Below are 14767 nucleotides of genomic sequence, written 5' to 3'. Positions count from 1 at the left end.
AAACCAACGTAATCTTGCCTCTCTGGCTTTGTCTCCAAACCTTCCAACCTGGGCTGACCCTCTAATATACTTATTCCTAATCCTGTCCACCCTCGTCACACCCAGTGCAAATCTTAACATCTTTAACTCTGCCACATCCAGCTCTAACTCCTGCCTTTTTGTCACTGCCACTGTCTCCAACCCATATAACACAGCTGGTCTTACTACCCTCTTGCAGACCTTCCCTTTCACTCTTACTGGTACTCGTCTGTCACAAATCCCTCCTGACACTCTTCTCCACCCACTCCACACTGCCTGCACTCTCTTCTTCACCTCTCTTCCACACTCACCATTACTCTGAACTCTTGATCCCAAGTATTTAAACTCATCCACCTTCGCCATTCCTCTTTCCTACCTCTCATTCACACACATATATTCTCTTAGTCCTGCTGACCTTCATTCCTCTTCTCTCTAGAGCATATCTCCATCTCTCCAGGGTCTCCTCCCCCTGTTCCCTACTCTCACTACAGATCACAATGTCATCTGCAAACATCATAGTCCAGGGGGACTCCTGTCTGATCTCGTCTGTCAACCTGGCCATCACCATTGCAAGTAAGAAAGGGCTCAGAGCTGATCCTTGATGTAATCCCTCCTCTACCTTAAACGCATCCGTCACTCCCACCGCAGACTTCACCGCTGTCACACTACCCTCGTACATATCCTGTACCACTCTTACATACTTCTCTGACACTCCCGACTTCCTCATACAATACCACAACTCCTCTCTAGGCACCCTGTCATATGCTTTCTCTAAGTCTACAAAAACACAATGCAACTCCTTCTGACCTTCTCTGTACTTCTCCATCAACACTCCCAGAGCAAACATCGCATCTGTAGTGCTCTTTCCCGGCATAAAAACCATACTGCTGATCACTAATCACCACATCCCTTCTTAACCTAGCTTCCACTACTCTTTCCCATAACTTCATGCTGTGACCTAACCAGGGATACCTACCAGCTGTCACTAATTTTCAATACCTATCAACTATCCCTGATTTTCAAGGACATCCCGGAAACTGACACAAATTTTGCCTCTGTCACTGTTAATTCCTTTTAAAATTCGTGACTTTTGAAAAAAATTATGAATTATACCTAAAGACAAGTAGAATTATATAATTCTTCAACTTCAGAAAATATATATTAATTCACATTCTCTTATTCTGCCAACGTCTCATGTTATTAGTATTTTAAAAGTGTCCCTGGTTATTTCTGGATTTGTTCCTGATTCGTTGAGAGCTAAGTCAGGGAACCTGACAAGGAAAACTTCTTCTTCTTTTGGCTTTTTCCCGGTCAGGGGTCGCCACAGCGGATCACCTGTACGCTCATGACTGGCAGTGGAGTTTTACGGTGTCGAGTTGCCAGCCCAGCACCCAACCTTACACACACACAGCATGTCTAAAACGCCAAACTTTTGTTAACGTGCTAGAATCCCCGACTTGGGGTTGCTACATTTTCAAATGCCCAAAGTGGGGCATGTCTTACTGTAACGAGGTATCTGTCAACTTGGCAAGGACAATCTCAGGACATTTGCAATTTTTCATGTTTTTTTTTTCGGGACACAGTTAAGTTATCCAACCCACACAGGTGCTAATGATATCCCTTGTCATCCAATTAGAAGCCTGGCCGCATACAGGGTAATTCTGCAGTGTCAAACTAAAGAGGCTAGACTCCATTCCTTGAAAAAACTAAAGTTCATTCCGCTAAAGAAACCTAGTTTTAACCTTACAAAGATAATAGATACCCCATTCATGTTAGGCGCACAACTGAAGATACACCATTTGCCATTCTAAAACCACAACTTCCGCATCTACTTATACGTTTATTGGAGAAGCCTAGACGTCTGCAGGGCGGAAGAGAGGGGGAAACTCTTGGCAGGGCGGAAACAGTTATAACTGACACGGAAGTATAATTGTTTATGCTGGAAAAAACGTGGATTATCTACTTAGTATGTTAAGTTATGACAGCTCTTGGAAAAACAATTCATTGACTGCAGTTAATATATTATACTGGGTTTTTATCAAGTGATAACGGACTACACGCATAGTTAACATTTTCTTCACTGTGCTCAATGTGTTAATAGAGGGGTAGCAGTTTTAGGTCTACAGCATGCACCCAGTCTTGGGGTTATCACGGTTCTGTTCACATTATTTAGTTTATTGGACTAAGACCTGGAGATTGACTAGGACAGTGCAATGGGCATTGGTCCGAAGAATTTATAGTGAGACAGGCAAGTGGGAACGAGATTATCGAGAGCAGACTAGGAAACAAGTTGAGGGGTGGTGGCGCCCCAGAATCAAAGAACAGTTCCACAAGCTATCCAAGAAAGATGTAAGTGACTGCGATTTCTTAGTTTTATTTTTCTAAACAGTATTAGGACTTCAGGCACGCTTATACAAAGTTTCGTTGTTGTTGTCGGCTCCCTCCACTTTCTTCAAGGTCGTTTGTTTGGGTATGGTGCAGGATGTGCAGTTGCTCCCTGAACGCTGTTATGTCACTCTGTTCAAAATAAAGGGTCTACCATGTACTTGTCTGTAGTGCTGGAAGGCGTATATGGCTAGGCATCTTCTGTCCCTCGCGATCATTTGTTTAGTATTGTTCATATGTTCCTAAACGGAATTCGATCCAACCAGTCTTATTTAAATATGCGTTTATGTTTCTCTGCACAGTGTCATAATTGATTGACTTAATTTTATAAATAAATCCCCCCCACACACACACACACACACATTTTTCATTCACAGCCTAGGAAAAAGACACTTGCAGTGCTGCACTGTTGATACTATACATTGCAAGTAATTATTTACCACCGATTCAGGTATTTTAGGTTAGTTCAACAGTTTCATTATAGTAATTGTAGTATTTACAGTATGTAACCATTATAAACTATATTTGAGGATAAGAACTTAACAGGAAAGGAGAACTCTTGACACTTGCTTGAGGACTAAACCTAACCCCCCACCCTCATACATAGCTCTCAACCAATCGGGGACAAATCTCAAAAGAATCCGGGATAAATGCAGAAAAATCAGGGATACTTTTAAAATATTAGTTCTATTAACTTGAGGCACTAACATAATTAGAGAATGTGAATTAATATGCATTACCAATCAGCTCTTAATTATTGTCATTATTTATTAAGTATAATTCACCACCTTTTGTTCAAAAGGCACCAGTGTGTTAAGAGGGATTAACAGGGACAAAGTTAAAATTTGAGTCAAAATCAGGGACGCCCCTGAAAATCAGGGACAGTTAACAGGTATGCCCTCCAAGGCGTTTCCAGACAGTTTAGTACCTAGTTTCCCCACAAGACAAGGTCCGTTTTTTCCTTCAGCTAGGAAACCACCATAAAGGTGATTTGAAACACACAAGTATCCACTGCAGTACAAACCATGAGCCTAGTATTGTGTTAACAGCTCAGCTGTCCAGAAACTCCTTGCTGCTTCAGCAGCAGTTGCAACCACATGTAATGTTTGTTTGTGTGTGTAGATGGGTTGGGGTGGGAGTCCTGGTTTCAATCTCCAGGCAATGGTCAAAGTTTTCCTTTCCTGTAGAGTGGTCAGTACAATAATAGTTTCATGCTTTGTACTGTATTTGAGGAATATTGAGGAGTGTAGTGTTTTGCTGGACATCTTATATTATATACTGTATTGCCAACTGTTGATTTTCTTAATACTTGGCTTAATTTTTGTTGGGGTTGCATTCTATTAATCTAGTACAGAGACTTTAACACTGCTCACATGTTTCTGTAGAAGTAAACCCCATCGTTTTAGTCACTTTGCCTTCATTGATCACTCTGTACAATTTAGTCATGTTTGAATTTATTTTTTATAACCTTTAAGTTATTGATGTACTTCTTTGAGGTTAGTTTCATAAATTCGTAACACCTGCTGTTTCATTACCTAAGTCCCACTGATTAATGCTCTGTCCTGCATCTATGACTTTCAGGTGAAAACCTGAACCACTTGCAGGTGGTGCTAAACTCTGAAACTCAGGTTTTTGTTTGGGGCTCTTTGATGGCTCCATATAACACTGTTGATTATAACTGGCCTCCCTTCACATGAGACACCTTTTACAAAGTAGTGATGTTGATCAATAAGTCCAGCATGAGCAGGATCCTGAATATATTAAGGACTTATTGCCCCACTATATAAAAAAGTCTGTCAAATTGTCTGTGCTGCTATAGTGATTTGTTGCTAAAAGTTATAACAATTTGGAGACTAATGGCTGTTTTTGCTTTTCATTTTCTAGGACTTCCTTCTGTAATTCTCTGCTGTGTTTGATCTCACAAAGTCATAACAGCAGTGTCACTTTTTCTGTATGAGTCTATTTCTTTATTAAGCCACCATTCACTATTATTTTGATATGCTGACATACACACACTCCTAATTTTATTACCCATCCCATACTTTTCCATAACATCCTACAAAGTATCATGTCCTACTGTAGCAAATGCCTTGCTGATATCAGCTACCATATTTTTCACATCCACTGTTTTGTTTATAATATCATTCACAATTTCTCTTATGACCAAAAACAATTCTTGACTCCCCTTCAGTTTTTTACAATGTATACTTTCTTCTATAATGTCCCAGCCTTCCTTCCATTCTCCTCTGTATTACTTTCACAATCATTTTATAATCTGTTTAATGAGATAGGTCTCCAGTTTTTTTTATTCTTTTCATTTTTTTTCAAATAAATTTTAATATCCCACTACACAAATATTCATAAATAAATTCTTCCACCAACCGTTCATTCAGTATATTTGCAAAATACTCTCTTTGCCAATCCATTACCTTCTAATACATTCCTTATTATATGCCATGTGGGGCCTGATACCGAGTTAGCATTTACTTTCCTAAGTACTTCATCCATCTCACTAATTGTAATTTCTTTTTCAAACTCTTCTTTAACTTGTTCCATTTTTTACTTTACATTCTTTTTATCCCTGTACGTAGTTCCACATGCTGTACTACAATATTCATAATTTGTACCTGTGTTCTTTTTACTTCACTTTTTATATTTTTCATCTTGCACATCTTGCATTTTTAACACCTTTCCCTTTTTTAAATTTTCCTGCGAAATCACAATTAAGTTTCATATAGTTATAATTTTCATGTTAATCACTACATAATCTAATAGTTGATGAAACAGATTCTGTCTTTCTTTACTGGTTATATAGGCATATAATGCTATAATCCTGTAAACATGTTCTGTCTACCTCACATCAACTGTCCGTCTTTCCATCCTTACCAGTGTTACACCTAGCATGTTTACAAATTTTTTATGCAACACAGCCACTCTTGGACATTGTTCACTTTCCAAGTTCTATGTTATATTTGTGCTCCATCATTTTTCCATTTGTAGTCTCTTGTCATTTACCAGAAATCTTACATCCTCTAATAAAATAACATCCACATCACATTTAGTACACCATTCCAATATTCCTATCCATTTTATAATATTAATACTGTTTTACATTTGGTGAAAGTACTCTAAAGTTATTACTTTTCCTTCTGTTTAAGTTTAAGGCAATTATTTTAAATATTCATTTTCATATTTTACTCTTGCAGCACCTGAACACTTTTTCTTGGATCTCTATATTCTTATTTTGACAGCTTAATTACTATATATTCACCCATTTTTTTATTTTCTTTAATATTTATTCCTCTGTTTCCTTTTCTTATCATTTACACTTTTACCAATATAATTGTATTTATTTCTGTCTCCCAACTTATATCTTCATCACTTACTTCTGAACTTTCTTCTGTTTCTTTGTTTATTGTTCCCTTTTTTTTTATTTATCCCCTTACATAAAAGTGGAAACAACATAGACATTTCCAACTTTCAACCTATTGTAATCCTTTTACTAGTCTCCAAAATTCTGGAAAAATGCATCCATATTCAACTTCTCAACCATTTACTCGACAATCAGATCCTATCCCCAACTCAGCATGGCTTCAGGCCATGCCATAGTACCACAACCGCTTTCATCTCCTTCCTGGATACAGTTAACCGGGCTCGAGGTGCTGGTAAAATTGTTTCTTCACTATTTCTTGATCTCTCTAAGGCCTTCAGTACAGTTTCTTACCCTCTTTTTCTCACAAAACTCTCTAACTTAGACTTCTCAGCCACCATCATAACCTGGTTCACAAGCTACCTCACAAATAGACAGCAATCAACCAAATGGCAGCACACTCTCTCTCCAATCCTTAATACCACCGCAGGTGTCCCCCAAGGTTCCATACTAAGGCCTCTTCTTTTCCGCATCTTTATAAATAACTTTCATACCACCCTTACTCAAGGCTGCCTAATCCAATATGCAGATGACTCACTCATCATCTGCACTGCTAATACCTCATCTGAGCTACTACAAATCACCCAAAGTGCCCTCACAGCCACCAAAACCTGGATTGCCAATAACCATCCTGTCCTAAACCCCAACAAAACTAAACTTGTTCTTTTCACCCCTAAGAAAACTACTACTTTGAATAAAAATGAATTCTCCATACTATCCCAAAATAAAACCACCGTAGAGGTTGTCCTACACACAAAACTACTAGGCATAATCATCGATGAAAATCTAACATTCGACCTGCACATACACAACAGTATTAAAAAGACACACCAAAAACTTGGCATGCTTTATAGACAAAACGAGTTCCTTAGTACCTCCAGCAAACAAACCCTTGCCTCTACCTTTCTACTTCCCTCACTCTTATATGGCGCATCCCTCCTTACCAACATTCAGTCCTCATTGAAATCAAAACTTGAGTTGTGCTACAATAAAATTGCTAGGTTCACAGCCAATGCAAAATACTCCTCCCACCATTGTTCCATACTACACCATCTAGACTGGCTTGAACTTTCTCTCTACCTTTCATACCCACAAGTAATCACAGCACACAAAATTCATATTCAAACCATCAGACTGCCCTGTCCTTACCAATCTACTTACCCACTACCACCCTAATACATCTCAGATCTGAAAAACAGCTACTCTTAAAAGTGGAAAGCCCAAACTTATCTGCTGGCCAGATGCTTTAGTCTTTTACTGTTGCCAAAGTGTGGAACACTCTCTCACCATCAGTCAGGACCACTAGCAAGCCAATTACTTTCAAAAAACACTGGAACTACATCTCTCCTCCTTATGGCAATGTACATGCACCAACAGTACACCTCTCAAAACCTGACTCCCTCTTCCTCTACTCTTCTCACCTTTAACTACCTCTTGGTCTTTCACTACCTTCAACCTGCAACTTACTGCCTTAATTCTTTAGTTTCACTACACTTTCCTTGAGCCCTCTACAGTGACGTACCTACTGAACTAAATATTGAAATGACAAGCTTTATATACCTGAATGTAAAACCTATTAATATGCATACTATGTTATTAGTACTAGGCTACTGACGTACTCTTAATTTGCTGACTGTCGGATACCACCTATGTATAATATCTATATTTGCTACTTTTGGACTCTCATGTTGTAGTGCAAGTATTTTGCTGAATCTAAATTATACAAAGAATTGTGCCTTTCTGCTGCTGTACTGCTGTATTGTAATTCAGTGTTCTTGTGGAGCTTTTTTTCCCGGGCCTCCACTGAAAATGGGCTCACATCGACCCAGTGGACTTTCCATGTGAACAAATACAAATAAATAAATAAATACATTTTCATTATTCTTTAATATTCCTTCATTTTCCCATTCTTGTACTTCACTGCCCTCATAAGTACTTTTCTGTTCTTCATTTATCTGCACGTTTAAATATTTTTCTTTCTCGCAATCCAGTCATAAATGCCCAGCCTGATTACACTTATAATAACTTGATACCCATTTCTTTCCATCTTGTCCCATTTCCCTACACAAACAAAACATTTATTTTACCCCATTTATCTATAAAATGCCCCTCTTTTCCATAACCAAAACAAGCTTTGGGTTGCTCCAGTATTTTGCAACATCTCTAGTCCTCCCATTATTTATAATGCTTGGAATATGCACAATTTTTTCATTTACCATTTTCAATATTGCAGTACATTTCCACCTCCCAGTCCATAAACCTCTATTATCATACATTTTCACCATTTCCATAATATTATTACATTTATTATCTCATATTATATATGTATATGATATAAGTCTAATAAATTGCACTCTATATGCATTAACACCTCACAATGCTTAAATGACCTTTCTATTTTCAATTAGTAGCCCACATACTATTCTTTACCAGGAATGCTTAAATAATTCTAACTTAATTCTTAAAAATAATCTTATCATATATGTCCTATCTTTCCAAAGTTGCTCAAATGTCTGAAAATTGATATTCATATTATTTTTTTCTATCTAATATGTAGCTTTATATTCTTGTGTAAGAAATGTTATGCAGGAATGCCTTTTTGCTTATTATATATCCTTTACCACTGTAATTTTCATCAATGTAACCTCTATTGTCATGAATGTAACTACTTGTGGAGCTTTTCTCCCCGGGCCTCCACTGAAAATGGGTTGCTCTGACCCAGTGGACTCTCCCGGTGAACAAATTCAAATAAAATAAATAAATACTCCTTCCAAGTGTTTTTTCAGTATTATTTTATCAATGTCAGTTCAGGTTTGCACGTGTTGCTTTCTTTTAGAGACTTTGTTAAATGTTTTAGTAACATAAAAGTTCCAAGTGCTATCATTCTTCGTTTTTCTCTCTCTCACAAAAGCTTTTCCATACTATGTCCAGTCTCAAAAATAATGTCACAAAAAGTTTCTTTGCTAATTTAAATGGAAGCCAGTTAATGCCCAGTGGAACTATAACATTGTCCAAAACATATCTGTTTATTTCTTCTTGTTTCCCTTGTATTCTAATGGTATATTTTCTTATTATTGTACTAGCTTTACTAATTTCCTCCATCTTTCTCACTCCTGCAACTGGCTCAACATATAGCCTTCTTTCTTTATATCCCTGTACATTGGCCTTTTGTTTTCTAGAATAGATTCCTCCTCTACCTTTTGGATTTTATCCATTATTTCTTCACACGAAGCTTCTCCACCATTCTCTGGCTTGCTTTGTACCATCATGTCTTTCAGTAAATCATCCTGCAACCCTCCAGACTGGAGGGGTTTCACGACACACTCTTCTTTGTTTAAATTCTCTGTCTGATTTACCAAGCAGTCCCTTTAGAAACATGATCTCCAAATCTAACATAATGCCACATATTGAAGTGAATCTACACAACGCACCTTCTTTCTCTTTTCTGCCATGATCCTACCCACACATTGTCCTCCCAACCACGGTATTCTAAAAATGCGATGTATGCACATGCTTGTTAGATGTACGACTGCAAGAAGGGAAAGTTCTCCTGATTCTCAAGCCAAATTTCCTGTTCAACAAAGGATAAATAAAAAAAAAATGAAAACAAATACGGTTATATGTTGAATAAATCCTTTACAAGCAGTCGCATGTGGAATGCTGTCATTACTATGTGCAAAAAGAAACAATGGCAGCATGTCATTTTAATGTATGCTTAAGGCAAATTTTTTTTTTAATCAAGATATAACATTTGTAAGCTTGGGAAAACTATATGGAAACTATCATAAGTATCATTTAATTACATCACATATGAAATTGTGGACAATGAGGAATTAGAATGTTGCAACGTCTTTTTTCCTGATTTCCATTGCAAATTGCTGTGAACATGAATATCTGTCAGGGCTGCACCTAGAGACGTATTGTACTATTATAGTTAAATGACACATGCACACACAAATATGCACACACACCACAAAAACAGATATCGGCATGCTATTAACATGGTTAAAGTACTATACCATTTTTATACATGTGTTTAGGGATTCATTTTATTTTGTTTCTCTTCACATAGACTCAATGTAAGCGAGGTGAGGTTTCTGATTAGGACTGTTTGAACTAATCAAAGGGAAAATGACTAAATGTATTCCTAACCTGCTACTGTGGCTACATTTAAGGCTAGTCTTGATGATTGGATGGGTAGACACAGATTTTCACAAGAGGTTATTATGTGCAGCCTTCCTCAGTTTTGGGAGGTGAATACTCTTATGTGATGGAAAAGTGTCTAGAACTTTTAAGTGTACCATCTTAAAGGTGTATATGGCTAGACATCTTATGGTCTCCATAATGTTTTGCTTTGCATTTTTCTTATGCTAGTGGCGTATACAGACACAAAGTTGTTAGCATTTTTCTTATGCTAACAACTTTGTGTCTGTACATGCCACTAGTTACTTGGTTTGCTGAAGTATGCACTTTTTGGAAGGAAGAGACAACAGCCGATAAAAACTTGATTTCTGTCTCCATCTTAGTCCTTTGGTTTGCCAGTGTTGCAAGTATAACTTCATTATCACCAAGATGGCATAAACTACATTTGCTGCCCTTGAAGTAGTAATAGAAATGATTTATTTCTCTGTAAGACATTATTCTCAAATCTCCTTTTTGTACTGTTAGCATTTCTATTAAAAAAAAAAAAAAACAAAACATTCAGTGCAACTTTTTCCTGTATTGGCTGCGAAGTGAACAAGGCAACCACTGCCTTGTGATGGAAGTAAACATTCTCTTACTCACTAACACCAAACTTGTATTGGAGAAAAGTAGCTGTAGCCATGTGTTTATGCCGGTATGATATTATATACATGCATATGAATACTTCAAGTGCAGGGAATAATGTCCTTCTAGCCTGCCAATACACCAAATCAGTTGTTCCCATAATAAGTGTCCAGGTTGTTCTTAAAAATATCTAAACTAGTGATTGCTTTAATGTAATTTGGCAGTCTATTCCTTGCATCAGCTGCTCTCTCAGAGAACTTATTAATACACTTCTCATTCTTATGCAATCTTTTTTTTAATTTCTCCAAGTCTTTGGGGTTTCTAATACCATGACGGGAATGGACCCCATTCCTAAGTCAAAGTATGGTTAAAGTTCATGAAATTAATATTGTTTCAATCTTTGATGCCACTCAGAAGTGTTCTTCGCAGCACCTGCAGTGTGCCCTGTAATGAATCCTTCTGCAATTCTTATGGCGTTACATGTATTGGTAACATATCTAAATACGACGGTAGATTATTTTTTTATAAGACCAGTTGCTCCTATTGCTATTGGAGCTGTCTGTGTATCTTTCTTCCACATTGCTCTTGTTTCTACCTGCAAATCCTGATATTTTATGACTTTGTGTCTCGTTGTATGCAAGACACTGCAGTCACTGGGTGTAGTGATTTCAATGATCAATGCTACTTTTGTCTTCTTTTCATGGACCACTGTTTCTGATTTCCTAGCATCTATCTTTTGAACTGTTGTAATGGATGATCCCATGTAATGTAGACTTCATCATTTTCTATTTGTCTCGTGTTTCCAGTTTTTTCAGCCACTTCAATACCATAATATTGGCACAATCCCCAGTGCAACAGTCTTGCCACATTATTATGACTTTCAGTATACAGTCCTTCTGCCATTAGTATGTCACAACCAGCAGTAAGGTGTACAACTGTTTCCAGTTCTGTTTTACAAAACTTACATTTGTCTGTTTCTCCCACATGTTCAATGGACTTTGTAAACCTATGTGTACGTGGCCCACTATCCTGGGCTGCCAATATTAACCTTTCATGTTTTGGTTTGAATTTGCCTTTCCTTAACCATTCCTGTGTTTGATCCTGATCAACATGAGGTTCTCCCAGCAGTTTTCTGTACGTGCAGCTGTATTTATGCATTTTCCACATTTCTTGCCTTCTCATGTGATTCTTCACCTTATATTCTTTCTTTTGTGTTTAGGCACATTCAGTTGCTGCCTTATTTTTATCTACTTCTGGTTTGATGTGACTGTGATATGCTTCTGCTAGACTAAGCAGGGAAGTTGCCGTAGATTTATTCTCCTCATGTTTCAAAACATTCTCTATGTTTGGGTCAGGTCAGCAGATATGTGTGTAGTCCCACCAGTGCAGCTCTATACATGTAATCAATTTTAAGGAGGCCCATACCTCCTTCGGAATGGGGAATTATATAATCTTGGTGTGCATTGATTTTTGTAAATCATTTAAGCATGAAGCATCCTTCTTGTTTTCCTATCTAATCTATCAAACACCTTTTGGGGCCAGTCAGTCACTCCAAAACTGTAAGTCAGGACAGGAAGAGCAAATTGGTTTATAGCTTGAATTTTGTTCCTAGATGTCAGTGCTGTTTTCAGAATTAATTTAAGTCTTCTAAAATATTCCTTACTAAGTTTTTTATTTGTATTTGTTCATGTTTTATTGTTGATCCTTCATCAATTTCCGAATATTTATATACTCCCTCTTGTTCAAATCATTTGAATTTTTATCCCTGGAATAATAATCTGCCCTTTTTCATGGCTTAATTGCAAAGGGGTCTTCCACTATTTCATGGTCTCTGTAATGTAATTGATCAGTGTAGGGTGCATCTTGTACATTTTTAAGCACTCTTTTATCCATGAATGTGGGATACTGTCAGATGCTTTTATGTAGTCAATCCATGCCATACTTAGATTCTTCCACTTGTTACAGTTCTCCATTATGATGTTATTTAGCAACAAATGATCCTTTATTCCATATGACTTTCTTGTATTACGCTTTTGTTCTATTGCCATGGTTGAATCTTCTTCTAAATGACTATAAACTCTGTCGGCATCAATTCTGGTGTATAGTTTATACATCGTTGGAAAGCAAGTTATTGCTCTATAATTTTTAGAATAACTTGGAGGCTCACTGTTAAGTAGGAGCATTGTTTTTGCTGTTGTTAACCAGGCTGGTATCTGTCTGGGGTATGCATATAAATAGTTCTTACTCATGGCTAATTCTTCATGCAAATATGTTAATACTTTTAGCCAAAAGTTAGATACTGCATCTGGGCCTGGGGTTATCCAATTGGAGGCTTTTCTTAATTTTATTTCAATCTCTCTGGCCATTACTTCATCCCATTTCATATCCTGTACCTTTGAACTTCTTATTCCTTCTTTTACTTCTATCCATTTAGCATCTTTGTTATGTTCTACAGGATCTTCATAGATATTTCTCCAAAATGTATCTTCTTTCTTCTTTTTAGGTGGTCTTTCAAATTCCTTTTGCCTTGTTTCCCTATTCTGTATAGAACATTTTGGGGGTCATCACAAAATTGCTTATTTTGTACTTTTCCCTTATATTTAGCTGTGTATCATCTAAATGTTTCTGCCTGTGCTGAGATTTTTAGTTTATATGCAATAGTACAAGATAGATCCTGGTCCGTTACAGTACTGGGCATTGCTTTTATCACATCTGTCTTTCTTAGCATATTTGTTGATCTGTTCCCTGTTCTATGCTCTTCTAAAGTGACACTTCTTGTCTTAATTGCTTTAAAGTTTTCTCTATTTGATACTTCCATGATGGTATTTGATTTTTCCCCTTCCTTTCCCTCACTACCCTGTGTTCTTGTGGTAGAATTTTCATTTGTTTTATCAAACTTCTAACTTTTTGGGTTTTATTGCCTTTCTGCAGTCTGTTTCTTTCATTGATCTCAATACGTCTGTTTATCTCTATTAAATCAAGCAACTTTTCTATTAGCTCATTTTCTTCTAAACTGAGGGCACATTTTTTGCTCTCTATTTCCTGTGGGCATTCTACAGAAAGTTCTATAGCATCTTCCTGTGGCACATTCTCCAATTTCGTCCTGTGTCATCCGTAGCCCTGTCATGGAAATTCACTGGCCTGTCACTCCTCAACATTGACTGTGTCAAAGTTGCCAGAGTTTCCTATTCCTTCCCTTGCTGTCCAGCTTCAAGTGAAAGTTTATACTGGTTTTCTGTGGAAGGCTCCAGAATATCTTCATATTGCAACTGACCAGTTGCTTTCTGTTCCATTGATTTCTCCTTAATTTGGAAGTCCATTGCTCTACACTGAATCCTTCACTTTGTAGATACTCCATTACCTCAGTTTCTGTTTCTTTAACTTCTCCATTACTAATCTTCTTTTCCTCTTTGTCTTCTTATTTTTGTATTGTGAAGTTTTCTATGTCTGGATTCCTTTACCTGTATTTCTCTTCAAGTATCTTTAGTGCTGCTCTTTTTGTATTGATTAGTTTTGCTTTCTCCATTGCGTAAATATTACACCATATTAAATCTCTTTTTCTTTCCTGGTGGTGCTGCGGTAGTGATGTCGCCTCACAGTAAGACGTTGTCCTGTTCGATTCTTGGCTAGAGCATCTTCTGTGTGGAGACGTGCGTGAATGGGCGTACCTTCGTTGAAGGTTGTGCGTCAGGGCTGGCAACTCGGCACGCAAAAATCTACTGCCAATCATTAGCGGACCGGAGTTCCGCTGTGGCGACCCCTATCCAGGAAAAGCTGAAAGAATCAACAACATTAAATCTCTTTTTCTTTCCCATGTCCATATTTCTTTTACAGATGTCTCATGATCTTCCTGTTTCTCCTTACTTTGGGGACTTGTCCATCATGCTGTGATGTAACTTTGTGTTAGACCTTTTACACCAAATCCTTCACTTTGCAGGCTTTCCTAACTTCTATTTTTTAACTTGTACTTTACTAATCTTCTTTTCTGCATTCCCTCTTATTGATATTTTTTATTGTGAAATTTTCCATATCTAGATGCCTTTGTTTGTATTTCTCTTTGAATATTCTTGGGGCTGCCTTTTTTGTGTTGATTAATTTGGCTTTCGACTTTGCATAAATACTGCACCATATCAAATCTCTCTTTCTTTTCCATGTCCATATTTTTTA

At 37.2% G+C, this 14767-nt stretch overlaps 1 protein-coding gene across 1 annotated transcript in view; it reads left to right on the top strand.

Annotated features, from left to right (window-relative positions):
• The first annotated feature begins 1938 nt into the window (after positions 1-1938).
• LARS2 (leucyl-tRNA synthetase 2, mitochondrial) overlaps positions 1939-14767 on the top strand; it is a 1850943-nt gene continuing 1838114 nt past the window's right edge. Inside the window, exon 1 of the mRNA XM_044070015.1 lies at positions 1939-2367. Coding sequence (XP_043925950.1) covers positions 2146-2367 — 222 coding nt within the window. The 5' untranslated portion in view covers positions 1939-2145. The remainder of the gene's footprint in view (positions 2368-14767) is intronic.

The sequence above is a fragment of the Protopterus annectens genome, chromosome 4.part1 (genome assembly GCF_019279795.1).
Source record: "Protopterus annectens isolate FY-2018-M chromosome 4.part1, PAN1.0, whole genome shotgun sequence".
NCBI lineage: Eukaryota > Metazoa > Chordata > Ceratodontiformes > Protopteridae > Protopterus > Protopterus annectens.
This window is presented reverse-complemented; position numbering and strand designations above follow the sequence as displayed.